The 27,067-nt window shown below is 49.5% G+C and overlaps 1 protein-coding gene across 5 annotated transcripts in view; it reads right to left on the bottom strand.

The window, feature by feature from the left end:
* The window catches only part of NSMF (NMDA receptor synaptonuclear signaling and neuronal migration factor), a 47,112-nt gene that overhangs the window by 11,833 nt on the left and 8,212 nt on the right, over positions 1-27,067 (bottom strand). Inside the window, exons 2-9 of one of the 5 annotated variants that reach the window (XM_059865084.1) lie at positions 26,661-26,722; positions 15,314-15,790; positions 10,892-10,967; positions 8,576-8,644; positions 4,623-4,675; positions 2,637-2,726; positions 926-1,047; positions 17-100 (exon numbers count right to left, since the gene is read on the bottom strand). In XM_059865084.1, the coding sequence (XP_059721067.1) occupies positions 17-100; positions 926-1,047; positions 2,637-2,726; positions 4,623-4,675; positions 8,576-8,644; positions 10,892-10,967; positions 15,314-15,790; positions 26,661-26,722 (1,033 nt within the window). The remainder of the gene's footprint in view (positions 1-16; positions 101-925; positions 1,048-2,636; positions 2,727-4,622; positions 4,676-8,575; positions 8,645-10,891; positions 10,968-15,313; positions 15,791-26,660; positions 26,723-27,067) is intronic. The other 4 variants (XM_059865086.1, XM_059865085.1, XM_059865088.1 and 1 more) reach the window with 4 other exon arrangements.

The following is a 27,067-nucleotide window of genomic DNA, read 5'->3' on the forward strand; positions in this document are numbered from 1 at the left end:
GAAGGGATTTACTTACATAGAGGATGGGGATGATGGAGGGGTCGTCCCTGCGGATAATTGTTGGGACATACTCTGCTTTGGGCACCTTGGAAGAGATGAGCTGCCAAGGGGAAAAAAGGTGCAACAGCATGAGGAGAAGGCAGCAGAGTCTGGACAGAAGCACAACGGCCATAAACCAGTGTCCTGTTCAGCTGGTCTCAGGTGTGACTCGAGGTAGCAGCAAACACAGTCTATCCACAACCCAGTGGAAGGTTTCCAGCCCAGGCCTGCTGAGTGCCCTCAGTGTCACATGAGCACACAGCTCTGCCCTCAGCCTGCACTGGGCCCAGAACAGGCTGGAAAGGGGAGACCGGGGTGCACAGAGCATCGATGGAGCAGCTTGTGCACCACCATGGATGGCTGTATCCCAGTGAGGATCACTCCTGCCAAACCTGCTTTTGGCTGTAGGGAGTGTTCAGTGTCTGGTAGGACCTGCACAGGGTCCAGCCAAGGGCTGGCCCTGCACCTGGCACAGCAGGCACAGGGCTGCAGGTGTCAGAGAGTGACACCTGACAACTCTGGCTGAAGCCTCAGCAGCACCAGAGCCTGAACTCTGTTGTGATTCCAGGCCCCACAGTTCCTCAGTGTGGGAGCAGAGCCAGCAGTGGTGCTCAGGTCTCTGTTTTCAGGGTTAACAAGACTCAGGCTGACTTGGTTCTGTGCTGGTGTCAGTCTTGCTCTTATTTGGACTACATATCTCTCCTTCTAGTCTTCTTTCAATGCACTACCCCCAGAAACAACAGACCTGAGCCCGTGTCAAGTCTTGGCTCACCTCTGAGTGACCCTCACAGACCCTGATGCTGTGCCTACACAACAGACTTCCCATGAAGATCCTGAACTTAGCAGCACTGAAATGACAGGCTGGACATGAGCTGGAAACTCTCACCATTATTTTTGGTGGAATAAAGTCTTCTCCATCACATGCCATGGCTTCAAGTTCCTTTTCTGCTTCCCAGTTCAAGTCAAAGTCACCATCCAGAGTCCCGCAGGAATCCTGAAGGTCATGGCCTGCCAGAACACAGGGAGCATTACAAGGGCAGAACAGCCTTCCCCACTCCATCCTGCCTTGGCAGCTTCCTCACAAGAGGTGCCACGACACTCGTGCTCTCTTGTCACCCACAGAGTGACAGACACCACTCTGGGGCTGGTGTCTTCAAACAGACAAACATGTAACAAATGAAGAGTGCACAGAGAGCTCACATCACGTGTCACAGAACTTCATCACTCTCGCAGTCATTGGTTTTCAAATGCTAAGTCACAACAGTCACCCTGTCACTCCAGAAATGGGGAAGGAGACAGAACACAGACAGACTCTCTACACTTCAGCACTGCCAGGCTGATAAGCAAAAGTCCAAAGACTTCAAAGCTGGTCTCCTTGTAGTAATTACTGCTCTGACTACATCTTTTCAGGGATTATAAAGAAAATCTGACTTGTTGGTCAGACTGATCCTGGCAGAGAAGTCTTAGAGCGTGCGTGAGGACAGCTGCAACAAACACAGTCATATTGCAACAGTAGACTTGAACTTGCTCTCCAAATCGACCTTACCTGTTGGCCTTCAATGCCTCCTGGGGAAAAAAACATCTGGAAGGAATATAATTGACCATTAAAGGTTAAAAACAGAGATGGTTGCTGGACTGAGGAAAGAGAACCGAGGTGCCACTGTCTGTGCCTTTGGGGACGTCCGAGCGTCGCTGTGCAGTGCCTGAAGCCTGCGTCAACCACGGCTTTCCCATGGCTTTTCCATCCACCTCCAGGCAGCTGAGGGAGCAGGGAGGAGTCAGACTGCCAAACAACAGGGTCGTGTTGTGAACCTGGCCTTTCATACACCTCCCCTTGCAACCTGGGTCTTCTACAGCTAGCAGGGCCAGATCTTGCGCTTACCTGGTAGATCAGGTCATTTCATTAGTGAAATTCACTTCAACATGGGCAAACTCATATCCACCAAGCTCCTGCCTACAGGCTTGCAATAAAATCTGTGTAAAACAGCCTTCCCTTTATAAGAATACAGATGCTGGCATTCCTTCCTGTAAATGAACACAACAGCATCTCAGTCCCCTCAAGCAGAACATGGCAGCATTACTGGGGATTCCCAGAGGGATTCCTGGCAGCCCAAATGAAGATCAGATTGCCCCAAGCTATCACCTGTGCAGGAAATCAAAGCTCCATCTCGTCAGCTGTGTTCTTGAGCTATTCCAGGCTAGGAAAGAGCTCAGAAGGGGCTCCTGCATGGGAAGCCACATTAGCCCCACTATGGTGAAGGCAGCTTTGGACTGGTGAGTTTCCAGAGAGGTTGTTTTGGTGCCAAGAGGATAAGGGATGAGAGGAATAGAGGGCTGTAAGAGAGTTGTACCACTGGGTACCCTTTGGCAACTGCTCAATAATCTGAGGTTGGATGAGTGGTGCTCTACAAATAAATACAGGTACACACAGATGAACAGGTACATACACCTGGAGCGTTACCTGCTCCGATCTCAGAAAACTAAAAAAGGATCACAGACAGGACAGAGGGCACAGAGGAGTTACTCCAGTGGGACTCCAGTCAACAGCTGCTGGAGGGTTTGCCCACAGGAAGAAGCTCAAAGGACTCAGAACTCACTTTCTCGAGAGTCATGGAAGGAATCAGCTTTGATGGGAGTCGGGTCACTCCAGGACCTGCTGAAGCTCCTCTCACGCCGTTCGGCAAATGCTAAAGGATAAAACCAGAGCACGACATTAACAGATCCCAAAGCACCTCTGCTGCTGCCAGCAAACAAATCATCCAGCAGATTGCCACCAAAGCCACACATCACAGACTCCCTTGGGCTGGTCCGTCCACTTGCCAAACGTGAGTCCTTTCCACACAGCAGAAACAAGTGCCCACTTGTGCACAGGATGGGATGTGGAACACAGAAAAAGGACAACACTAGATGGTCTCTCCTTAAATGCACACAGCTCAAACCTCAATTTAACCAAAGCCAGTCCAGTGTGCCAGTGTAAGTGCTCAGATTCCAAGGCCTCACAGATATATGCACCGCAACACCTGCATGGCCAGAAGGCAGCTGTAGTGCTCCAGTAAGTTCTCCTGTCATGTTCTACTGGCATCCCAGTCAGAGCTGGACCAAACAGCAGGGAGGGGATGTCTCTGGAAAGCTCATGCTTTCTACATTTTGTTGCAAAAGAGGAAATCCTTCAGCCTTTGCTTGCCTGCACTCTTTTGAGCAGTACTCATGGCTCTTTTTCCTCCCAAGGAGTGCTGTATTGTTTGCACTGGCATTTCTCAAGCACAAACCAGAGAGCTTGGCTCAGAGGGCTGCACAGCTGCACCGCAGGCAAATTCCTGGGAACTGGCAACCACCACGTCTGACTTGGCAAGCCCACATGAGAGCCATTATGCCAGGATTAACAGCCACTTATGGGCACTAATACCTATTTCTGGTGGCAGACAGAGTGTGCAGCAGGGAACTGAGTCACAGCAGCACAGGAATTCACTGCAGATCAGCATCACAAGAGCAGCCTGTCCCCTGCTGAGGTGTGGCTAGGGTGGGTGTCTGGGGAGACAAATGATGTCTTCAGGTTCTTCAGGTGATCTCCATCCTCAGCTTTCAGATAAACGCAGGCATTTAGCTACTGTGCCCAGAAAGAAAGCTTTGAAAACATGACCCAAGAGTTCCTGAGGCAGAGGCACGCCTGAGTTTCACGGATGTAAGCCCTGGCCATGTCAGGCTAACTCAGATGCCGATGAAGACTCTGGAAAGGGCAAAGCTCTTTGCTGATCACTTCCCACAGCACATGAGAAAGGAAAGAATGCAAATTGAACTCAGCAATGCTTTGCTGTGGGCACTCTGTACATGATGCCTGGCCAGGGAGGTTGGAAAGAACGAGATGCTTTCTCTTCTGGAGCAATCCTCAGCTCCCAGGAGCAGGTTGCACCACTTTCACAGCACTAAGGGAGTTGCCCAACCAAGTTTTGGAGGATTACTGCCTTCACCAGGGAAAGGGAACTGCAACTTTGCAGGCCTAAGAGGTGATTTCTTCCCCAGTGAGGCATAACATTCCCTGATTTGCCCCTTACTCCAATCTCTTCTCTGATTCTCTTCTTTCTTCCTTCCACCATCATCTCAGTTCCCACCAGGCAACGCTTCCCCAGGGCCAGCTGTGGAGATGATAGTGGGACAGGGCAGGAGGGGACAGCCAGCAGTCTGTGTGGCACATGGAGCCACAGCTGGTCACAGCTGCAGAGAGGGGCCAGGCAGCTCTGCCGGACCCCCAGCTCAGCTTCTCATCCTCACTGGCCTCCACCCCAGTGATCACTAAAATCCACACAGGGGACAAGGATGCTGTGGCTTTCCTTCCATGCCTTGCACCACAGATGTCCCACGGCCACATCAGAGGGTCCTTGGGAACAGCCTCCAGGCTGCTGCAGGCATCCACGTGTCCGGGACACTCACAACCACCTGGCCTTCTTCTTTGTAGGGTAAAATGGCACCAACAGGTCAATTCCTCTCTCCAGCCCAAAGCCAGGTCCTTTCAACCCACATCTGCATGTGACAGAATTCCCACAAAGCCCAGCTCCTCACAGCCACACTTCCAGGTGCCCACTTACTTTGTGCTTTAACCCTTCGGCTCCCCACCATGCGGAGGTGCTTCCGAAAATTCCTGCAAGAAAGGCCAAACACAACCTTTGAGAAAAGTGACAAGAAGCAACACCTGGGCCCAGCAGGACTGTGAAAGCAGGGAGGAAGAAAATAAAATGGGGATGATGGCATATTTCCTTCTGGGCATTCCAAAGCTGGAGACCAGGTCCCCAGCCTGCAGTGATTTAGTGCTGGGATGGTGATGTTTGTGGAGTGGGGCTGTTCTGAACTCCCTGGGCTGGTGGTACAGGGCAAGTGGGGTCCCAGAGGGCAGCCCCCCGCTCATGGCTGCTTTCCCTTTTCTCTGGTTAAGCTTTACCTGTGCTGTACTTCTGAGGACACCCAGTGCTGCCCGTGCTGGCAGTGTTCCCTCTTTTCCTGGTAAAGAGCAGTAACTGCTCCCCTCTCTCCAGGAGAACATAGGGTGCCCAGCTCTGCACACTCTGGGCTGTGCTCATTCCCAAACACAGCTCCTAAACCCCACCCATGCTGTTGGTAACCATGCAGCTCACGCTTCTCTCCAGGCACAGCTGGGGAGGACCAAAGCACGTTCTCCCTCCTTGCACAGCAGAGTTCAGTGATGCTGCCTGTCCCCACGGGCCTGCTCTCCCTGTGTGCTGCCCTGTCCTGGCCTCACAGGCAGGTCCAGAGGGGCTGCAGAGCACACAGCTCCAGGGGAAAGCCCTGAGGAGCAGCTACACCCCAGAGCCAGGTCTGTGTGAAACAGAATGTCCTGGCCACTCCTCAGAGGCCATGGCCAAGGGACTCTGTCCAGCCCCTCTGAGTGCCAGGGACCAGTTTCTCTCAGTTGCTCATCACTCATGAGGCAGGAACAGGATAGGAACAAACAGGACACCAGAAGAAACAGGGAGAAGCAGCATCAAGAGCAGTGTCACCTCTCCATGAACCCTATTTAGTGACTGTGGCTTCACCCCACAGTGCAGCCCCAGGATGACAGAGAGCCCATGCACTGGGCACCCTGGAGTGGAGGAGCCTTCCTGGTTTCCTTGTGGCTCCCAACACACAGGGCAAACACCAGGCAACAGACACCACAGCTGGTGAAAGGGGTAAGTCACATGTTGTCTGGCTCACACACAGGTTAGTGGGATGAGTAAGGACGTGGTACAACCCTGCAGATGCTTTAGCAAACTGACTGGAACAAAAGACACTTCCAGCACTGACAAGAAGTTGTTCAGAGAAACTCGGATACACCTGCTCCTGTCCAGGAGATCCACACAAACACAGTCCTCGTGGGAGAGCACGGCACCCATGTCACCTCCTGCACTTCCCCTCTTTGGCCTGGGAGCCCTTGTTGTCATCAGGCTCCCAATTCAGCAAGATGCAAAACCAGCAGCTGGGAGCAGCATTATTCCATGCCAAACTTCTGTCTACACTTGGGCTATTAATGTTTCCCAAAGATTTATTTTGTCTCTACTTGGGTACATGAAGATTCACTGCTGTGGATCAGACAAGTCTCCCTTTAGGCACATCCCTGGCCTGGCTCTTTGTACAAAGCCTTCTGGGGTGCACCATCCCTTACAGTGCATTCAATTAAAATCCAAATAAATACAACATTTTAAGGGAGCCAGGGCTGTTCTTTACACAAAGAAGTCTTAGACATATGTTATATGGAAATCTTTATGGTCTGTTGTGAGCCAGTGATTATACCAGACACTGAGCACCATTGTTAACTGCCCAAGGCCACTGTCACATCCTTTGGGCTTTTGGCATTTTGGAGTAAAACTCACTTTTCTTTTAAATGCTCAGTTGTCCTTTCCACAGAGGAGTTTCTTCAGACTCTGGGGGAAGAGGGGTAAAGAAGCCTTTGCATAGAAGAAGTTGCTCCCAGCTGCCTGGACAGCTCGGGCTCTCCCTTGAGAGACCTAAATACCATCTCTGCTGAGAGCAGCTCCTAGGAGAATCCAGCTGTTCAAGGTTAACCACTGCACTGAACACTCACAGAATGGGACAAAGGCCTTTTGCTCCATCTATTTTCTTCTAGAAAAAACAACCCTTTGGAAAAGAAGTGCAAGTCTGGGACTGTCTCCTAATGTGGCCATGCTGTGAACATCTAGATCCTCCTGAGGGCTTCTTGCAGCTGCCCAGCTCCTCAGCAACAGCACATACAGTATTCATCTAACCTCTGGGCCTGCATGTCAGCATGACAGGACCTGGGAAAGCTCCAACCAACTCTGCCAGCAGTGGGGCTCCCCAAACCTGCCCAGCTTTCCTGCCTGGCTCCTGCAACTGCACCCAGGAACCCTATGGCACTTGATCCCTTGCAAGATCCCTTCACCCATCATGACACAACCAGAACTCCTCCAGTTTCAGCAATGAAATCTCCTTACTACTCCCTTTTCTGAACAACTCCCCTCCAGTGTGCCTCATGGTCTGCATGACCCCATGGCACCTCCAGGGTATCCCTCCCAGCCAGAGGGGCTCCAAGGCACTGCAGTCCCTCTGCACACTCTGCAGCTCTGGCCTGCAGTGGGTCACCACACTCTGCCCAGAAGACTTTTCACGACCCAAACTCCTGGCAGCACCTCTCACACTCCCCTCTCTGGCTGCTCCTGTGGTGGGCAAAGCTCTGGGCATCCCTCACTCCACAGACAGCATCCCTGTGGCCACATCACACAACCCAGCCTCCCTGGACACCAGGACAGCACTGAAGGGGCTGTGTGAGAACAGCTGAACCCTGAAACACCCACCAAGGGCTGCACAGCAAACACCCAAACCCACAGCGGGGTTCTCCTCACTCCCTGCAGGACAGAGCTGAGCTCTGCCAGCAATCCCTGCAGCCAGAGCCCCTCCACTGCTGTCCCACGTCCTCTCTGGGACCCAAGAGACACAGCCAGGCTCCCTGCCCTGCCAGCCCTGCAGCGTGCACAGCAGCAGAAGGGACATGGCTTGGGTGAGTCCATCCTCTCTCCTGACTACGCAGCCCCACCAAGGTTCACAACTGCTCCTGTACTCACAAGCCATTTTCTAACCAAGACCTGCCTCTGCCTAACAAATTCTGAGAAATCTCTCTTTTTAAAGAAACACTGTCTATTTGTTTAGAGTGTCTTTAGTTTGGATTTTTACTTCTCTTTGTTATTGATGAAAGAAACCTCACCATTCTGAAGTTCCTATAAAAAAATATTGCCTGGCAATTTCTCAGTTAAGAAATCCTGATGTTTTTCTCCCACTTGGTTTTGAACAGTGTTGAAGTGATCATGGCAGTTTTAAACCAATTACACAGGCACTGTGTTATCCTGTTTAGTAGGCTGCTACAACTCTTGGCACATTTAAAAAACCAAACCAGTTCTGATTCCTACTGTGATAAGTGATGTGCCATAGGAAGCCTGCAGAAGGAAACCAGCCCTTTCTGTAATACCTGGACAAGGAAACAGTCTCCATCCACTTTTATTTCCCTTCTATTTTTGAAAACAAATAAGACTTAAAAATAGACTTCTGGTCACTAGAGATGTCAATTTTGCCGAGGTCTCAGATTTTTGAGATGCATTTGTAGATGCAGCAATGGCACATACAGTATTCATCTAATCTCAAACAAATTCCTGCCTATGGCAAGGGAGTTGGAACTAGATCATAATTTAGGTTTCTTCCAATTCAAGCCATTCTGTGATGATATGAAATTCCAAGTTGGAATGGGGAAATTGCATCTTTAATTTTTTAAGTATGTATTTTTCTGCCTGAGGCACAGATCATGTGGAATGCTAAAAGCAACTTGACAGTGTTCTTTAAGAAGATGGAGATCAGCTATCCTGAGCATCATTCACCTCCACAGTTCCAGCAGAGCCACTGCCAGTGTCCCCAGGACAGCACAGAGACAGGGACAGCCACGGTCAACGGCACCAGGTTTCAGCAGTGACCCTCAAGGGCCCATGCAACACCAGGTCACAGCTGTGGGGACGGGCCCTACCTCTGGATAAGAGCTGCAGAATCATTCTCTCGTTTCCGTCTCTTCCTCTCTGCGTAGCCCCTGAACGCCCTGGGAAACCACGGCAAGCCATTAACCAAGTCCAGCTTGGAAGTGGAGAGGACAAGGGACACACAGAGGGAAGCTCTGGGCAGACAACAGAGGCTGAGCTGCCCAGGGGGCCAGGCAGCACCACGTGTGGGTCAGGGCACCCAGACCACAGCTCCTCACTCCCCTGGGCTGCTCCTCAAACATCAGAACGTGGCCCGAAGGAGCACCCACCATCCCTGCTCTGCAGAAAGGACCTGGGAGCTGCAGCCACACCCCCTCTGCACACCAGCACTGAGAGGGACAAAGTGCGCCAGCAACTAAGGGCTGCACTCAGAGGATGAGGAGGGTTTGGTGGGATCCATGTAGGCCTACCAGGTGTAGCCACCTAACCTCCTGCCAGCTGACAGACAGCCCCTAGCACAGGGAAAGCACAAGTGAATATGATGGACAGGAGAGGAGAGTTTAGCCAGGACACCAACAGACAAGGAAATAAAAAAAAAAAAAAGATTATACTTACGAGATGCTAGAGATTCCAGGAGAGGCAAGGGAAAAGAGAGAAAAGAGGACTTTATTAGTGCTCAGCCCCAGCCAGCGTTCTGAGGGAATTCTCACTCCAGAAGGAATATTTCTTGTTAGGTGGAAGGAAATTGCTTTTTAAATTAAACATTTCCCAGTAGTGAGACTCCTCATTGACTGAGCTCAATCCTCCCTGGGGCAGGGCTGACAAGTGGCTTGGATACAAACTGAGCTCCACACACACCCAGAGATTGTGCAGATGTACAAGAGCTGAGTGTGGCCTGTCAGGCTGCAGAACCATGAGCTCCTGGAGCAGGGAGAGCTGCTCCCACCATGACAAACACTGCTGAAACTGGCTCATACTGCCTGCTCCATGAAGGGAGCGAGCACAGCGGGTTGAAAACACTGGAGCAGAGGCCAGGGGCACCTGGAGAGCCACCCCAGCACTTTGGGGACTTCTGGAGGAGTTTCTGTGTCACTTCTAGAGGCAGCACAGAAGCTCCAGAAATGTTAACCAAGGAGCCACATGTACCAAGGGACTTGTGCTCCTCAAGGGTTCCCTCGGGGCACTGTTCCCCAGACCAACCCCACGACAGCCTTCAAGCCTTGCAAGCCCAGCCGTGGGCCATCATCCTGCAACAAATCTGCCCAGAAAACACAAATTCAGACAGCAAAGGCTGTGTCCAAATATGCTGATTTTGCTGATGGTTTTTGGGTCAGATCAGAACTGTGAAATACTATTGACTGTTATCAGCCAATATTGTTTAAATGTTTTTTTCTGGAGGATGCAGCTACCCACTCCTCAACTCCAGATCCAGCCCTCCCTGCATGAATCCTTCCAGGTCTGGTCCAGTCTGGGTTATTCCAAGAAAAACAACCAGTCTCTTTTCAGGATTTGGGGAGGGAAAAGCACAAGGGAAAGAAGAAATGTCAGAGAAACAAGAGTACAAAAAGGACACCAGATTAGACAAGAAGGAAACAGATCCAGAGAGCTGAGGGTGTCCCAGACATTGGAACAAACACACAGGAAAAAGGTGACAAGGCTGGAGAAGGGCCTTGGAAGGTAGAACAGCATCTTGTTTTCCTCTCTGCTCGCCTCGGTTTTCCAGTCAGGTGGGAGATACTCAAAAGCAGGAAGGCAGCACTCCCTGGCAAGCTGGGTACAACCTGGTGACAAGGCTTCCCTCACTCTCCTGAGCCCTTTGAGAGCTACCACCTCCCAAACTCAGCACCCAGGAACCTGCACAGAGTGTGGAGGGAGAGGCTCCTCCTAACTCACACCCCTTCACACTTTGCAGGGATTGTACTGACACTTTTTCACATGCGCAGGGCTGCAGGGCTTCCTTACCCCAGAGGAAGGCACCTCTGGGGAGTGAGGGATGCAGAGCTAGCCTGGAATACCCTTCTTCTGGGAAGTGTGTGCAGCAGAAGCAGCTGGTGGAGGGTTTCAGCTGGTGATCCACAGGAGCCTTGCTCTGCAGAGGCAGCCAGGCCACAGTGTCACAGACAAAATCAGGGAACAGAGAAGAGCAGGGTAGCCCGAGGAGTTAAAGAAGGTAAAACCAAACAAATGAGAGCAGTAGGGAAGAACTGGTAAGTGGGAAGGAAAATTAACAAGAGACAAGTTTCTCTCTTTCTCTCTTATCCCTGAACAGTAATGCCAAACACACAACTCCTGCTCCAGGCTCTGAGCTTTGAGCATGTCCAGACCCTGAGATACAGAACAAAAGCCACAGCAGTGGCTGCACTTACGCTTGCATAGTTGTGGTAGCAGTGTGAAAACTGAAGAGGTTCTCCTTTGGGAACCAGGTTCGTATGGGGACATCATCTGCAAGAGAGAGAGAGCCTGAGCACCCAGCAGGCACAGACATCCTTCAGACAGCCACATTTCCTCCCCAGGCCCTTCCTCTCAGGACTTTCCTTCAGCATCCTGCCCTGACTGAACAGTTCAAGTCTCATCCTCCTCATATAATTGCACACTGCCTCCAAGTGTTCTGTAAATTCATGCTAAGCCTGTCTATCAGGCTACTAAGTGAAGAATAAAAGCTCTATCTTAATAATTGGAGATTAGAATAATCCAGCAATTACAGAACTGACATTTGAACTAGGGAAAAAAAAAATGGGGAAAAGAAACATTTTTCTATAAAAGCATTTTCCTGTCTCTGCCTTTTCTATCATTGATTTAAACTGTCCCACTCCTCCAGTTCTTTCTGATACAGCCCAGTGATGCAAAGCATTTACTTGCCATTCAGAACAGTAAGCCTGAAATATCCTCTCTTTTTTTCCCCACTGAAGTTTCAATAAACCCTTCTCACACCTGCTCCTGGTGACTTGGCCTTCAGGAGTTCCCCTGGTTTGGAAGTCAAACCACCCATCAGCTCCACAACCTGCAGGTAACTGAGCTGATTTAGTCACCTCTCTCTGTAAACTGCCCTACCCAAACCAGTTGTGGGTTTTTTTCCCTTATTTCCAGGGCATCAGAACACTGCATCACCTTCACTGAATGACCACTAAGACAAAAACCAAATAAGTTAGCACTTATGTGTGTGATGACCAGGAGGAGGAACCTGTCCAAGCAGCAGCTCCTGCTGAGAACTCTCAGGCTGGAGTCAGGCAGGCAGGGAATCAGAGGGGTATTGAAATCCACTGCCACAACACTCGTGAGAGCTCAGTGCACTGGATTGCTGGGGCTTCCTGATTTTTCATCTTGTTTCACACCCAATTTGTGACTCCCTTGCCTAATGCCTTCCCCCATGTTGCTGACTGTGTCTTGCCTCAGTCATTCGAGTCTTCAGATCTGATAATGTTTAATATCCTGGCATTGTCAAGATATTTTTTAATTCACTTTCACTGGCCCAAGCCCAGTCAAACTCCACATGCCCGCTGCAGGCATAATTACTAGAGACCAGCTATCTTACCAAATGTTTTGTTCAGATCATCATACCCTACAGATTATTCCCTGAAAGTACAGAAAGTGGCTGCAATTACAGATGCAAAAAAATGCTAACTGCAGCTGGGGAGCCTTCCTCTGAAGTGCAGCTTCCAAGAAATCTATAGAAAGCTGTAGCAGACACTCCATCTCAGCTCACAGTTTACGTCAAGTCTTGTTTAAAGGCACTCCAAGGAAATATATATGTTACATGAAACTGCATTCCAGTATGCTAAAGGCTTCTGCTGCAGTCCCAAAGTCTGCTCTCCTCCAAAACACAGAGACAGAAGCAAAGCAGAACAACTCAGACTGTAAATGAGTTACTTGTTTGAAGCCTCCAACCCACAGAAGTGGCGAAGGAGAAGTTGTACAAATTCCTTTTTAGCCAACAATTCTGTATAGGCTTCTCAGGGACTACTCATCTCAAAGGACTGACAGTCTCTTAATGTGTTTTACAGCTTTTAAGCCAGAGGCTTTGGTTCAAAGCAGAGCTTATGAACAACAGCTAATATCCTTGGGAGGCTTTGCCTGCCCCATCATTGGGAGCTTTCTCTCCTTTTCTCATAGACTGGAGTTCACTTAGGAAGAATATCCCTGCCCTCCACACAGCACTCAATGAGGATTAAAGGATTTGGGACCCTTCAGAGGGCAGAATACCAGCAGAGGAGCTTGCAGGTAGGGACTGGGCAGTACAGCTCAGCCCTAGAGCTCACCCACCAAATTAAAATTCAGATCATGGGCATGGCTGTTGCTGCCAGGAGCAAGCAGCACATCCTTTCTGGCCAGGCAGAGCAGCTTGTTCTCCTTTCCCTTCACCATCAACCGTGAGGAAACAGTGGAGGAGCCAGGGGCCTGGTAAGACTGGAAGGACACCACCACCACCATCCAGCATCTCCAGCCACTTCCCAGCGCACCCGAATCGAAGCACCTCTGTCCATGAGTGGATGTGTCTGTATCAGATGCAGGGAGCAGCCAGGGGATGACAGCTTGTGCTCCCCTGGAATGGTGTCAGGCATCAGAAACTCAGCATCAAAACCCACATTCAGTGATGCCAACGGGGCCTGGCTGCCATAAGGGCTCTTTCGCAGCAGCAACTTGTCATGTGGATGCAAACAGAAGCAGCACTGTCAGGTGAACCCTGGGGAAATCAGCCTCTCCTGCCTCCACTCCTTTCTGCTCCCTTTCCCCTGCAAGCCAGGCAGGAAGGACACGCCAGGGAATTCTTGCAACCCGTGGTACTTGTGCAGTTCAATTCTGGGGTTATCTCTGAGTGGCAGCACTTGGACAGAGAGTGCAAAGAAGACCAAGCTGAGGGAACTCTCCTCCCATGATGCCAGTGTTGAGATGGAATTTTGGCTTGGGGACACAGTGCAGCCACATATGTCAGGACCCAGAGGCTTGAGGTAAGCACCCAAGGGAACTGCCGAAACATGGAATGCCCATGGGGGCATCCACAGGTCCTGCACTGGCCACTTTGCTCCCATTTAAGTGACTATTCTGATGCATTTTCAGAAGGACCAATCTCCACTCCACACTGATGACTGGCCCCAATGAAAAAGGCTGCCTGGCTGAAAACAGGTACTGAATTCCAAGGCCCAGTAAGAGCATCTCCTTGCAGGAATTGCCAGCACAGGTTTTCCAGCAAACACAGCTCCAGCTATGAGGAGCTAAACTCCTCCATTAATCCTGTGGAGCTTTCCATTGCTTCTGTGTCAAGTAACTTCCTTCAGTCCCACAGTGCAATTCCGATTTGTCCAGGTGTGCTGGTTTGGGCTGGGATAAAGCTCATTTTCTTCACAGGAGCTCACATGGGGCACAGGCAGCGTCTGATGTGAACCCCAAAAAGTCCCAAGGAACAGAAGAACAAAGCTTAAAAATCACGTACAGGATTTCAGCAGGCTACAGTTTCCCCCCACCTTTCATAATCAGTTATTTTTTCATTACTGTTCTTCAGTTTAAGCCATATATTCATGTAGCCACATTTCAGGTATCTAGGCAAGAAAATATGGTCCAGGACCCAAACCTTCGGTGATTTTACCTGTAGTAAACATCACTGCAGTATTTATCAGAAAACTCTGAACCCAGGGAAGCTGGACAGTTTGATCTGCACAGTCCTTACACACAGTTTCTTTTCAAGGAGAAAACCCTGACCTTTTCTGGCCAGACTCTCTGCTCTAAATGCCTTGATGTGTGTTTACAGAAAAAATCAGACAATTTAGGCCAGACTCTTTGCCAGCCACATACAGGCAAAGATGGACTGCACATCAGTTTATAACTCAAAGCACACAGACTGTGACATATATTTGATTAATGGTTCAGTTTTTAAAGACCTTTTTTTTTAAAAATGGAATTGAATAATTACAAGCACTCTTGTAATTGAGAGAACATTAAGCAAGGAAGAAAGGAGGGAAAAAATCCAACACAATGTTATTTGCTAATATTTGTAGGAAGCCCATGAGATGGCACTACATGAGTGGCTTCCAGCCCTGCAAACAAGAATTTTGGGAACACACCAAAGTACAGAACACCATAACTTGAGGCTCCCACAGAGCAATTCAGAAAGATTTTCCCTGCCCAGCAAGAGGCAGAGAGAGGATCCTGCTCTGAACTGCCTCTGGGATGAGCATGGATGGAGGGTTTTGACAGAGTCGTCCTTCTTTTGCTCTTCCTCCACAGAAAAGGAGCTCACTGAGCTGCATGAAGTCATGAAAACCACCCAGAGCAGCCTCTGATGACCAGGAGCTATGAGGAGCTGGCCTCCAACTGAGCTCAGCTTATTGCAAACTCCTCCTTTGACAATCCCTTTCCAGGAATGCTGCCCCATGGTACCAGAAGGGCCCTGGATCAAAACCCCTGAGTTGGGATGAGATGGGTGTCACCTTTCATGTCACCCGGTGTGGTGGCTGACAGTCTGGTCAGAGGGACAGAGTCAGATAAACTTTCCCAGACATTCCTCTGGGAAGTTTTGAGAAAGCTCAGAGAAGGAATTAAAACAATCCTGCAGCTGGTGTTTTGATTGTAAAATGTGCTGTTAATTGTAAAATGTTTACAAGAAGGGTGTTGTTCCTAATTAACCAATGGTGTGAAGAGTAATAATTTAAAAACCAATCAAGTCCACCTTTACCATAACTGTCTATAAAAAAATGTGCAGTTTTTAATAAACTTTGCATTTTACCTTCGAGACCTCAGAGTCTATAGATCACTTTATTCACCCATCCTCAACACAACAAGTGGCACTCACTTACCAGACACCCGATCGACACTGTACATCCTCTCCAGCCTTTTCCTGTGCCACCCAGCCTCGCCAGGTGGGTGCTGCTCCAGCTCAATGGACTGCTGGGAAGGGGCAGCCAGCCTGGAGCAGTTGGGGCACTCCTTGGAGCCCTGGCGGCCGCCCGGCCAGGCCTTGCAGTGCCGGACGCCATGCGAGCCGCTGGCGCCATGCGCGTGGTGCCCGTGGTGACACTCCTCGTGGGCAGCCCCCTTCATCACCACCAGCTCCATGCTGTCGTTCTCGTGCTCTGACAGCATCGGCCTCTCCCCAGAGATGGTGTAGACTCGTGGCTTGGGGCCCTCACTTGGCAGCTTCTCCGCCTGCTCCTCGGTGAAGCTCCTCTCGAATTTGCCGTCCGAGATGACCGAGAGCCTGCGCTTGTTCTGGGCCACCTGCTGCATCTCAGGGGAGTCCTCCTGCCCGATGTAGGAGTCTGCTAGCAGGTGATCTGAAACAAAAGGCACATGTTCCTTAAAGCAAAGCCCCACAGAAACTGGCAAATTCAGGAGGCTCTTTGCTACTGCTGTGTAGGGAAGACAGACACAGGAGGTCCCCGCAGGAACCGTTTCAGATGAACATGTGCCCATCACCACCTTCTAAACCTCCAGAGCAGGCACTGAAATGAGAGAGATTTCTCACAGAGAGGCGCAATATTTTAGCATGTGTGGCCACTCAACAACTCTAGTAGAAAATGCAGGTCTCACTGCACAGCCTGAAACTGCTGCCATGCAAGACAGCCCTGGTTCAGCTGCAACCCTGTTCAGCCACACGAGGGCTACAGAGCTGGTGACAGTCTGCAGGACAAGGACGAGCACCACCTTCTCCAAGGGCCAAACTCTGAGTGTTTGGTGCATTAAGTTCTTTAGAACAATGGCAAAGGGGCAAACCGACAAGGTTTGTTTGGCTTTTTTCCTCCTGATCTTCTGCCAGGTGGTTTGACATGGAAGAAATGCAGCAAGACTTCAGCTGGCAGCTGCAGCACAGCACCCCGCTCCCGGCACACCCCGGTCTCACAGATGGCCACGGCTCGGCCTGTGGGAGCTGTCCTGGAAGAAAACACAGCCGCTCCCTTTGCAGGGTAGGAAGATCCAAAGGAGAGATGCCCATGAGTGCAACTATCTTTGGAGCCCACACACTGGATGAAGTGCCAGGAAATCTCAGCATTTCCATGGCAATTCCATGCATGAACCCAACAGTAGCTCCCACCCACCTGCTAATCCTTTTTCAAGTGGCTGTTAATTACCTCTTACACTTCCCTTCAGATGGGAAGCAGCTCAGGGACTGGCAAAAAGGCTCAGCAGGGAAAGCATTATTTATGTGACTGCTACCCAAAAAATGAAATCATTAGTGTCCAGCACAGATAGAAGCACTTAAAACAGAGGCAGAAAGCAAACCCAAGCCTTTACTTCAGTAGATATTTATGGAACATAACTTCTTTGGCTACCGAGACATGACCTGGAAGAACTCATCCACAATTTGAAGGCTTGGCTACCTTGCAACTGGCCATGAAGCGAAGGAGGAAGAGGAGAATGACCTCTGGACAAGACTGGTGATGTATGTGTGTAACACGGACCTTTCACTCCTGCCACATTCTGCTGCCCATGAAGTGCTCCTGTGCCCCTCTGAGAGGAGCCCTCCCAAGCTGCAGCCATACAGAGTCAGCTTTTGAATCTGAAATCCATCCTGGAAAATGCTCACAATTGCCCAGAGCCTCTCCCCTTGCCCTGCTTGCAACCAGAACTGAGCTGGTACCAGTACAGGGTGTCATCCTCATCTCATTTTTCTCCTTGAGATACAACTTCCTCCAGCACCACTAGGAAATAAATCAGTCTCTGGCCACTCTGCTCAAGAAGTGACTATCAGGGCTGTTCAGGCTGACACAAGTCAGGTTTCCTTTCATTTGTCTCCTCACAGTCTCTGGATACTGGAGCTGGCCAGGAGGAGACAGCAGGCATCCTGAAAAAAGACCTGTGCCTTTTGAACCTGCAGCTAATGCTCTGTCCAGGCTTCACATGAAGTCAAAAATCCACGTCCAGGTGTAGTGAGGAGTAGTGCTCCTCAGATACAGCCCAGATAGTGTGAAAGGCTGGCGGGGCTTTACTTTGCCCCATGGTCAGTGTGGACATTTGCACCTGCTCCAGGAGGAGCCTGATGGACAACAAGGGCCATTTCAGTGGAAGAAGGTGCTCCACAGGCTGTGATCCCAATGCCTGTACCCACCTGCAGGGTACAATGTCAGAGAACAGTGCAGAGAGTGCTCACAGGCCCCAGAGTCTCTCAAACCACGTGGCACCCCTCAAGAGGCAGCAGGTCCCCTGCATCTGCTCTCCAGCAGCTCAGATCCTCCCCAGCTCCAGGATTAACCATGCTCTAGAGTGGGCATGCCTTGGGAAAACACCACCAAAGACTCCCTGAGATCTGCCAAGAACTGTGCTCGCTAATAGTGCCAAACAAACCATTTTTAAAATTAAAAACAAAGGCCAGCTCTAAGTACTCTTCTCAACTTGTCAGATTTACTAATCTGTGTGGGCACAGTGACGCTACAGATTTCTTAAGACACCACAAAATCGTGGCTGACAGCTGCCCCTGTTCCTCCTGAAACCGATACTTGTATGGGAGATGCACAGCCTCCTCAGAGGGAACACAGAGGAGTGTCTCCTTCACTCACACACTGACAGCTCCGGAATTCAGAGATCCAGGAATTCCTGAGCCCTGGGACCTGGGGCTAAATGGAAAAATGAAGTCCCCAAAGCACAATATGCCTGAAAATACTGATGATCACAATAGCAAAGAGACCAATTCCAATCTCTGTTTTATAAGCAGTGAGGTCTATTCAGCTCCATAAAATTTACAGACATTTCAGGGGCCCATGACTGGTTTCAAGCAACAGTAAATTTTTTACTGAAATCCAGCAGGACTGACCAGATATATATGACATAAACTACCTACCTGATCTAGCATGCAAAATGTGAGGATAATTCTTTCTTCCTACCTTACTTGTCCACTCCTAAAAGTGTTTTCACTTGTACTTATGTAAGAGTTTTCATGATCTACACTACAAAGGGCTGCCAGCACACCAATGTGCTTTCTTTTTGTAAAACAATTGGATAATTCTTCATTTTCATTCAATTTAGCACCTTCAGTAATTACACGCTGGAGAAGCAACTTCATATGCCAAGGGAATACAAAGCTTTATTCAAGAGTAGTCGTTAACAAAGATTTATCTACAGAAAAAAATAGTGTGGAAGGAAAAGAGATTCAAACATCCATCATAATGAATTATTGGCCTGTAGAACAGAATCCACAGCGTTTCAGGAGTCTGTGCATTCACATACACAAGTCACACTCACCAAGATGTGACCAGTCACCCTCGTCTGTGCTTGCAGTGAACAGGGTTCAGGTGCCAAAACACTGCACTTGTTGCCACAGAGGCATTTGAGGCTAATAGTTTGCTTCTGCTAGGAAAGAAGTCAGGCTGGTCCAGAAATAAATGCTGGATTAGAGCTGAGCCACGGGGATGTTGGGTGAGGAGAACCAGGGGACACTCACAGGAGCTCAGCAATGACTGGAGCTGCCTTCTGGAGTCAGCTGCAGCAGGCTGCTGTTAACACCCTCGCCTCGAGCTGCTGCTCCCTTTTTTCATTTTCATATGGCTCTTGTCACTTCTCCCACTCCCAGCTGCTCCCTCCACCTGCCATGGCAGCCCTGGCCAGCGTGACTGGGCAGCCTGGCACAGCTCCCTCCCCTCACCATGCCAGAGCTTCCCTGGGAACGACTCTGCTCCCCCACCTGCTGCCTTCAGCAGCAACACCTGTGTCTCACACTGCTGAAAAGCTCCTTAGGACCAGATAAAGCAGGTTACTCAGGTTCTCTTTTCACCTTGATTCTTGCTCTACGTGGATTTATTGCGCATGAGGAACTGAGCAGCAAGACAAAAGGAAGAAGACCAGCATGCTTGATCTATAGATTGCGTGTCCATTGGTACCAGAAACATCCAGGTGGCATTTCCATCACTTCCTTGCCAACCTGGGCCAAGCCCAGCAGGGCTTGACATGAAGTCCTGAGGGCCAAACCACTTCTCAGCCCCTCATTACGTACTTGAATATACAACCTTTTGTCTTTTTGGCTTCACTTCCTCCTGTCTGACATTTCTTTCTTCACCTTCCACACAGCACTGCCCAACACAGGCCACATGCATGACCAAAAACCGACAGCAGTGACAATCTGTGCTGGGCAACTGGCAGTGTCTTGGGGAAAAAAGAACCCACATTCTCAGAACATGCAGCTCCTGATAATTAGGCACTTATTTGTATTAGATACTTACAATACATCCTTTCTCATTCAGTAACTCAAGCTTGAGCACTCACTCTGACTTAGGGAACTGAGAAGAGGCTTGCACATTTTCCTTTCACTGCCACTGTGTTTCTCCAGAGCAGGGAACACACTGGGATCAGCCCCCACTGACTGATGCCCTTCCAAACTGTGGAGCCAACTCCTATCTGCTGCAGACTGCCTTGTGACCCCCTGGGATGAGAAGTTTATAAATCAAGGCAGAATATAGCCACAAGGCACAGACAGAAGCTCCAAATTTATTCCTGTGTTTAGCAGCTAAACTGATGATTAAAGCACCTTAGATTTAAAGCCTCCGCTCCAGCATCAGAGGCAAAGTGGCAAAGATAAACCCTATTAAAAGAACATCTGTCATCTCAGCAAAAAAATAATTCAGAGAGACAGTTCTTTCTTCCCTGTTTCTCCTCAGCTGGAACTCTCTGGACCTGACATTTATGACAAGTTAGTCCCAACTTTAAACCAAAGAACTGCCACAGTCACTGAAGATGAATAGAAGGTTTTTGGGTGTACATACATGGTCTTACTCATAGAAGTAGGAATGAAGTTAATGATGTTTTTACCTTGCACCAGGAGGAATCCAGCTGATTCCCTCAGTGAGGGGAGCACAGAGGTGCTCTGGCCAGAGCTGAGGGTGCTGCAGAACCCATAACAGCCATTCAAATGGCACAGCTGAGAAGTTTCTCTTGCAATCGCAACTCCAAGACCTCCCACATGCCAGTCACTGCCCCCAGGTGTGCTGGCAGGTCCTGGTCTCCTCTGCTCCCTCTCAGAGCTTCTCCCCATACCAGCTCTGTTCTCCCAACAATGTGACCCCTGGCACAGGACAGGCAGCCCACCTTGCTGGGCTCAGGGCTGAAATGTGATCAAGAATAGTCATAGGAAAAAATGGGAATTTTGTTCAAGTTATTGAAGCATGAGGCAGGGATATCAAAATGGAAGATACAACAATAAAAAAAAGGCCACAGTGGCATTTCAGCCATGCAGTACCTTCAAAGCCAAATGAGTAGATGGAATCACAGAATAGCTGGAATTAGAAGGGATCTCTGAAGATCATCCAGTCCAAGCCCCTGCCAAGGCAGGGTCACCTGGAACAGGTGACACAGGAACATGTCCAGGTGGGTTTGGAATGTCTCCAGAGAGGGAGACTCCACACCCTCTCTTTGTACCTGATCCAGAGCTCTTTTTCCCTTCCTCATGTTGAGGTGGAACTTCTCGTGTTTTAGTTCATGGCCACTGCTCCCTGTCCCATCACTGGCACCACTGAACAGAGTCTGGCACCATCCTCTGACACCCTCTGGGGATATTTATGTGCACTGATCAGATCCCCTCTGAGACCACTCTGCTCCAGACTAACCAGACCCAGCTCCTGCAGTCTCTCCTCAGATGAGAGATGCTCCAGACCCCTCATCACCCTTGGACCCTCTCCAGCAGTTCCTTGAGCTGTTCACAAGGACCTGCACAGGGAACAGGCAAAGGCTGCTTCTGGAAGGGAGCTACTCTGACAAACCAGAAGGTCACTTAACTATGACAAAATGGTTCCAATTAGTCTCCCTTGCTCAAATGGGCTTCAAAAACAAACAAACTCAAGATAGCATTGACCTGGCATCTCATAGGTGAGTAACCTTTTAGTCTGGCCTGTAACATTAACGTGAATAGATGAAACTGCTACTGTGAGACACGACCCAAAGGAGCAAGTGGCAGCTCCATCACCGGCCTCAGCATTTCCATGGTAACACCGTGACCTACGTCTTTGTTCCCTCTGTAAGCCAACAACATATTCCACAGCAAGTTACAGGATACACCCACACCATCCTTGCACTGGCTGATGCTAGAAGAGGCCTGAAGCCCTCAGAGATGAGATTTCACATCCCTGCTTTGTTCTGAGCTCAGGCCACCTACAACACCCTCCAGAGCACGGGCTTTCCCCAAAAAGGCCACCACCACCTCCTCAGCACAGGGATACACTGAGAGCAGGGTCAGCAGCACTGCTGGGTCTGTCCTGGGGACAGGACAAACATCCTCTAGAGAGACAGATCAACCTGGTGCTTACTCTGAACCAGTCTGGGCTGGCAGCTCCACAGTCTAAACTCAGGAAATAGAATGCTCCTCTCAGAGCACTGCACAGCTGCAGCTTTATTTGCTGGTGGCACAGAAAGTTCAGCTCACAGGTTACTCAGCTTGAAGCACCTATAAAGCCTCACCTGGGGTCTCTCTAACCCCATGCCAGTTTCTGGCAGCATCAGGAAGCTCCTCTGTGCCTGGCTGCTCCCTCCACACACACTCACAGACAAAGCCCAGGCTCCAAACACAAGTGGTGGCTTCACATCCAGCACAGGCACAAACATGGTTTTGCTCCTGCCACCCTTCCCCACTGCCACTCGGCTTGGGGAAGTTCACAAGGGCCCTCTTCTCCTTCCACACCCACATTGATGACTGAAAAATCATGCAAAATCATGCATCATGAAAAAAAACAAAGACACAAAGATTACTTTTTCTGAGCTTAAAAAGAAGCTTTTCCAGTTTCAGGTAACTGTCCCCTTTGGTTTGTCCTGCTGCAAGCCAGTAGCCATGCTGGTTTAGCAGGAGCCATGGAGAATTTGGCTCACAGCTCCTGCCCAATGCCTATCATCTCTGCAGCAACAAGGACACTATATATTGGAGATCTCTCACTTCCAAAGCCTTTCCCACACAGCTTGCCAAGAGCAGCTGGTCAGAGCAGGCAGCCCAGTGCCACATCCTACAGCCCCCCACTCCAGCAGCAGCAGCTGCCCTCCCAATAACCCCACAGAGCAAAACAGATTAAAAAAGTAACAAGAAAAACCTCCCACAGCTCCCTCCTGATCCTTGTGTCTGAATCCCAGCTCACCAGGATGGATCCCTACTTCCCCGGACAGCAGGGAATTTCTCAAAGGCTCTGCCTGCTGTCTTTCTCAATGTCACTGCCCCATGCCCTGGTACCTTTTCTTCTCACAGTTCTAGAACATGGAGATAAAATCTAATGTGCATTATCTCAGTGTGGGGCCTCTGACACCTAAGCTGGAGAATGTTCAAAATTCCAGGAGTTCTCTCAGACTGAGTGATTACTTATTCCATGCTTTATTCTCTGCAGCCTTTTTACACTTCCCTTTCACATTTTAATCCCTTTCTGCATCTTTCTTCTAAGTCTGTCCCAAGGGACACCCACTTCTACATGAAAAGGTACCAGAAAGCTACAATAGTCAGTAGAGACTCTGGCCACAGCCTTGGAGGCAGGATGAATGCTGAACGAGGCAGAGTGCTCTTTGTGGGAACCTTCCCAGACCTCCAGCCTGCATAAATAAACCAGCAATTAACAGAGGCAGGAAGAGAGCAGGAGATGCATCACCACCCTGGCACCAGCTCCCTCAGCACATCCATATCCTGTCACCTGAAGCAGAGCCCAACCCTCCCGTTCTTTTTAATTCCTCAAAATATTTTAAAGATCAGGGGGAAAAAAAGTGAGGGATCCCAAAGGGACAACCCCTCCATCCTCTGCATTCATACCCCACCACCAGGCAACTGCCCTGTTCCAAAAGGGAAACAAAGGGAAGAAAACTCTGTATAGTCACCATCCCTGACAAAACCTCTGAGAAAGAGGAGAGGTAAATGCACCTCTCCAGTCACCTGGAAAAAATCCTCTTCCAGAATAAGACACAGGAGAGTTGCATAGGAATAGTCACCCAACATTTCTGAGCCATAAAGTTGTTGGGCCTCACATCAGCAAGAATCAGAAGCTGTAACCAACAAAGGCTCCCCCTCACCTTTCTTCCCCCCAGGTACACCCTGCAACACCTGCAAGCCTCTCTACCTCGTGCAGCTGTGCAACTCCACAACCCTGCCCCAGCAAAGCAAGCAGAGCATGCACACTGCACTTAACTGAAAACAGAAGGTCAACACAGCCTTGCACATAACTCAGCCCTTGGATGAGGCAGCTGGCCTGTCCTGCTGATCTACAATCCCTCTGCAGCTCTTCATTACCACTCCCCAAGTTCTCCAAGACGTTCTGTCACACACAAACACACAAGCTCTCCAGAGGAGCCACCACAAATAGAAGTTACAACTGAAGAAGCAGCTCTCTGATCAGCTGTGGAATGTGAAGTTATGAGGGATGCAAAAGCCATTTATCTTTTCCTCTCCTTGGAGTCAAGGGACTAAAAAGATAAAAAAAGTCAAACTGAAATGGACAATCCTCAGAGAAGAAAGTGCAGCAGAAGTGGAGCAACTTGGGGCAGTGTCTGCACACTTAGCATCTCCCTCCACATCTCCATGGATCTCCTGGGGCTGTCTGGGGTGTCAGAGCTTCACCCCTCTGCTGAGGAGCTGAACCAGCAGATAAAGCAGCAAAGAACTGACATCCCAAAGATTCACACCCACCTAATTTTCTGCAAAAGGACTGCCCTGCACAAGGAGAGAGAAGGGTTTGAGAGAAGCTCTCGGGTCCAGAAAAGGAGGATCCTGCTCTTCCCTCCTCAGTTATGCCTTCATTGTCCCACTGATGGCTTCACCACCTTCCTGCTTCTCAAAATCCACACCTCTTTTCTCTCACTTGCATTCATCAGTGACTTTAAACATTTCTTAAACCATTTTTTTCTGGACTGAACCAGGCTTGCCTCCTTCCAGTCATATTTAGGCCAGAGCTCCAGCTCAGTCTGCTGGCAGTGCAGGCAGCACCTGGGTGCACAGCTGAGATTATGACAGCAGAAACAGGCCTGTCCCACCAGGTACAACACTCTGGTGAAATCTCAGAGTTGACAGACACGTGCAGGCACTGAGGACTTGATTCTTTAGAGCACTGAGCTTTCAGGACCTAAGGCACCAACACAAGCAAGGGGGAATTCAATACCACAGCATGCCGGTGGTTCTCCCTGCTCACATTGCCTCTGCCTCCTCTGAGGAGCTGGAGCCCATTCAGGTCCCTCTGGATCTGTGCTATGCCTCCAACTTCTGCAGCAGAGCCCTTCCTTTGCTTCCCTGGAGTCACTGGGGGGCAGCTCCAGCACCCTGCCCAGCCAAAGGTGAAGCCTCCAGAACCTGAACAAGTGATCCTGAGACAGAATTTCTGCAGGAAGGAAAGATGTGACTTCCCTGTGATCAGGCTGCTAGGATGAAGTAAAAGGAGCCAAATTTTCTACTTGCAGTGTTTTTTATTGGATAGAAACCTTCCTACAGGGGTTATTTATAAAGAAGTGTTACAGACTGTGTTAAGTTATATATTGCAGAATTTCAAAAGATGACTTAAAAATGACGATTCTTTTTTCCCCCTCCCCTCTTCCTCAGAATTTAGAGTAATTTCTAGGGAATTTTATTCCTTTCCAAGTGAATACTTAAGGATCCCATATGTATTGTGGTATTTCCAAGTGTCTTTCTCACTGCTTCATTCTTGCTTGTGGCAACTAAATTCTCCTGGATTCAAAAACCATATCAAGGCTGATACACCAAGGGGCAGTGGGTGAAAAGGCTTCCCTGGAGAGTTTATGGATGTCACAAGCACAGACAGGGCTGAAATGCTGCTCTGGGGAGCCTGGCTGTGGCACATGATCCAGAAGTCACATCAGCTCCATTTCCATGCTCTCCTAACCTACAGTCAGAGAAACCAGGAGCATCCCAAGGATAAACAGCAGCTTTTTAAATGCACATCAGAGAGGCTCCCACTCCCTGGATCTGACCAGGGCTGCCCAGGCTTTGGGCACCTGAACAGATCTGCATTTTCCTCTGGTCTCCATCAGAGATTCTCTGCCTGGCCCCAACATGACCCCACAGATACCACAAGGGCACGACAAAATGAGCAGGAGACAACCCTTCCTGTTGGAAACTGGGGTGGGGGGGCTGCAAAAACGACTGGCAGAGACTCCAGCTGACAGGAGCAGCTGCAGAAATGGCCACGATGAAAGGAACAAAAAAAAGGTTTGCATCAAACCCCAGCCTTTCTCTCCCCTTCCCTTCCTACCTCCACATGCTGTTCTTAGACCAAATATTTTAAGTAAAGTGTCCCTGGAGTTCTTCATGAAAAGAATCCAAGAAAACCTCGGTACATTGTCTTAGAGCCTTTCCATTCACAACATTAGCACATTCAGCCAAGGACAACTTGAAGGTCATTAGAACAGATCCCAGAGAAAAGGCAAGGACTCAGCTGGCTGCCAAAGACTGTGTGACCGCTCTTAGAGCAAGAGGCACCTCCTGTACAGGCTTAAACACACACAGCTTACCTAAAATGATAACATCACTCTACATTACATTCTGTTTAATAACTTTATCCCCTGCACAGCAGCTCAACAGCACAGAACAATTTGTTGCTTTTTCACACAGACTTTCTGTGGATTCCAGAGGATTTTCTGTAGGTTTTGCAATTAATTAACTGCCTGCATAACATTTTCTTTCATCACAGAGAAGACACAGCCCTGTTAGAAGTCAGGTGAGTTTATCCTGCACTCTCCAGCCCATCAAGCAGAACTCATGATAAGCTGATGGGGACAATATCTACATGGAAAATACTGACACATTAGCCAGCACATGTAGTGCCCTCATCTAGGCAAATCTCAGTTTAACCCTTGTTGAAGCAAACCCCTGGAATAAATCCATATGTCACCTTTGCCAGCAAGGATTTACACCAGTGAACAGAATATAACTCACCTGCTTTTGATACCCCAGTGAAAGCAAGACCTAGGAGTCACAAACCAGTGCAGAAGCCTTGTGCAGTGCAGTCACTTCCCAGGTGCAACTTCGGACATCAGCTGCAGGGGTGAATTTATGACAGGGCACTTGTCCCCTAACTGAACTCATCCCCACAGCCCACCCACACTGCCTTTTCTCCTTGGGGGCAACTCCTCCGGCCTCTCTGCTGCTGAGATCTCACTGTTCATGACAGATAAATAAATGTACTTTCATTCCAAGGCTATTAACCACAGGTGCAGGCACACGTGGGCATAACCAAGGCACATCAGTTCTCTTACCTGAGCCATTTCTGCCTTCAGGATGGTTTTGTGAAAGGTATTCTCCAAAAGCTCTCGCTGCTCTGTGTCCCAGCATCAGGAGGCAGCCAAGGAGAGAAAGAGAGAGATTTGAGATGCTTAAAGGCCAAGGAAAGAAGGAACAGATCAAAACCAACACACTGCTGTGCCCCTGCAGCTGCCATTCCCTCAGCCTCAGGTGATACCCATGGAAATTCACTGCCAGAGCACAGAGGCTTCCTCATTACACACCAGGATTCCAGTGGTTCTGGTGGAACATCAGTGTTCCCCTGGCCAAAGTGGGAAACAGACCTGGACTAGAAATCCAGGACTAGATCAGGCTTTAGCTTCTGCTATAAAAATGAAAAAATGGAATTGAAATGCACCTGTACGAAACCTGTGATGTACAC

This window comes from Haemorhous mexicanus, chromosome 21 (genome assembly GCF_027477595.1).
Source record: "Haemorhous mexicanus isolate bHaeMex1 chromosome 21, bHaeMex1.pri, whole genome shotgun sequence".
NCBI lineage: Eukaryota > Metazoa > Chordata > Aves > Passeriformes > Fringillidae > Haemorhous > Haemorhous mexicanus.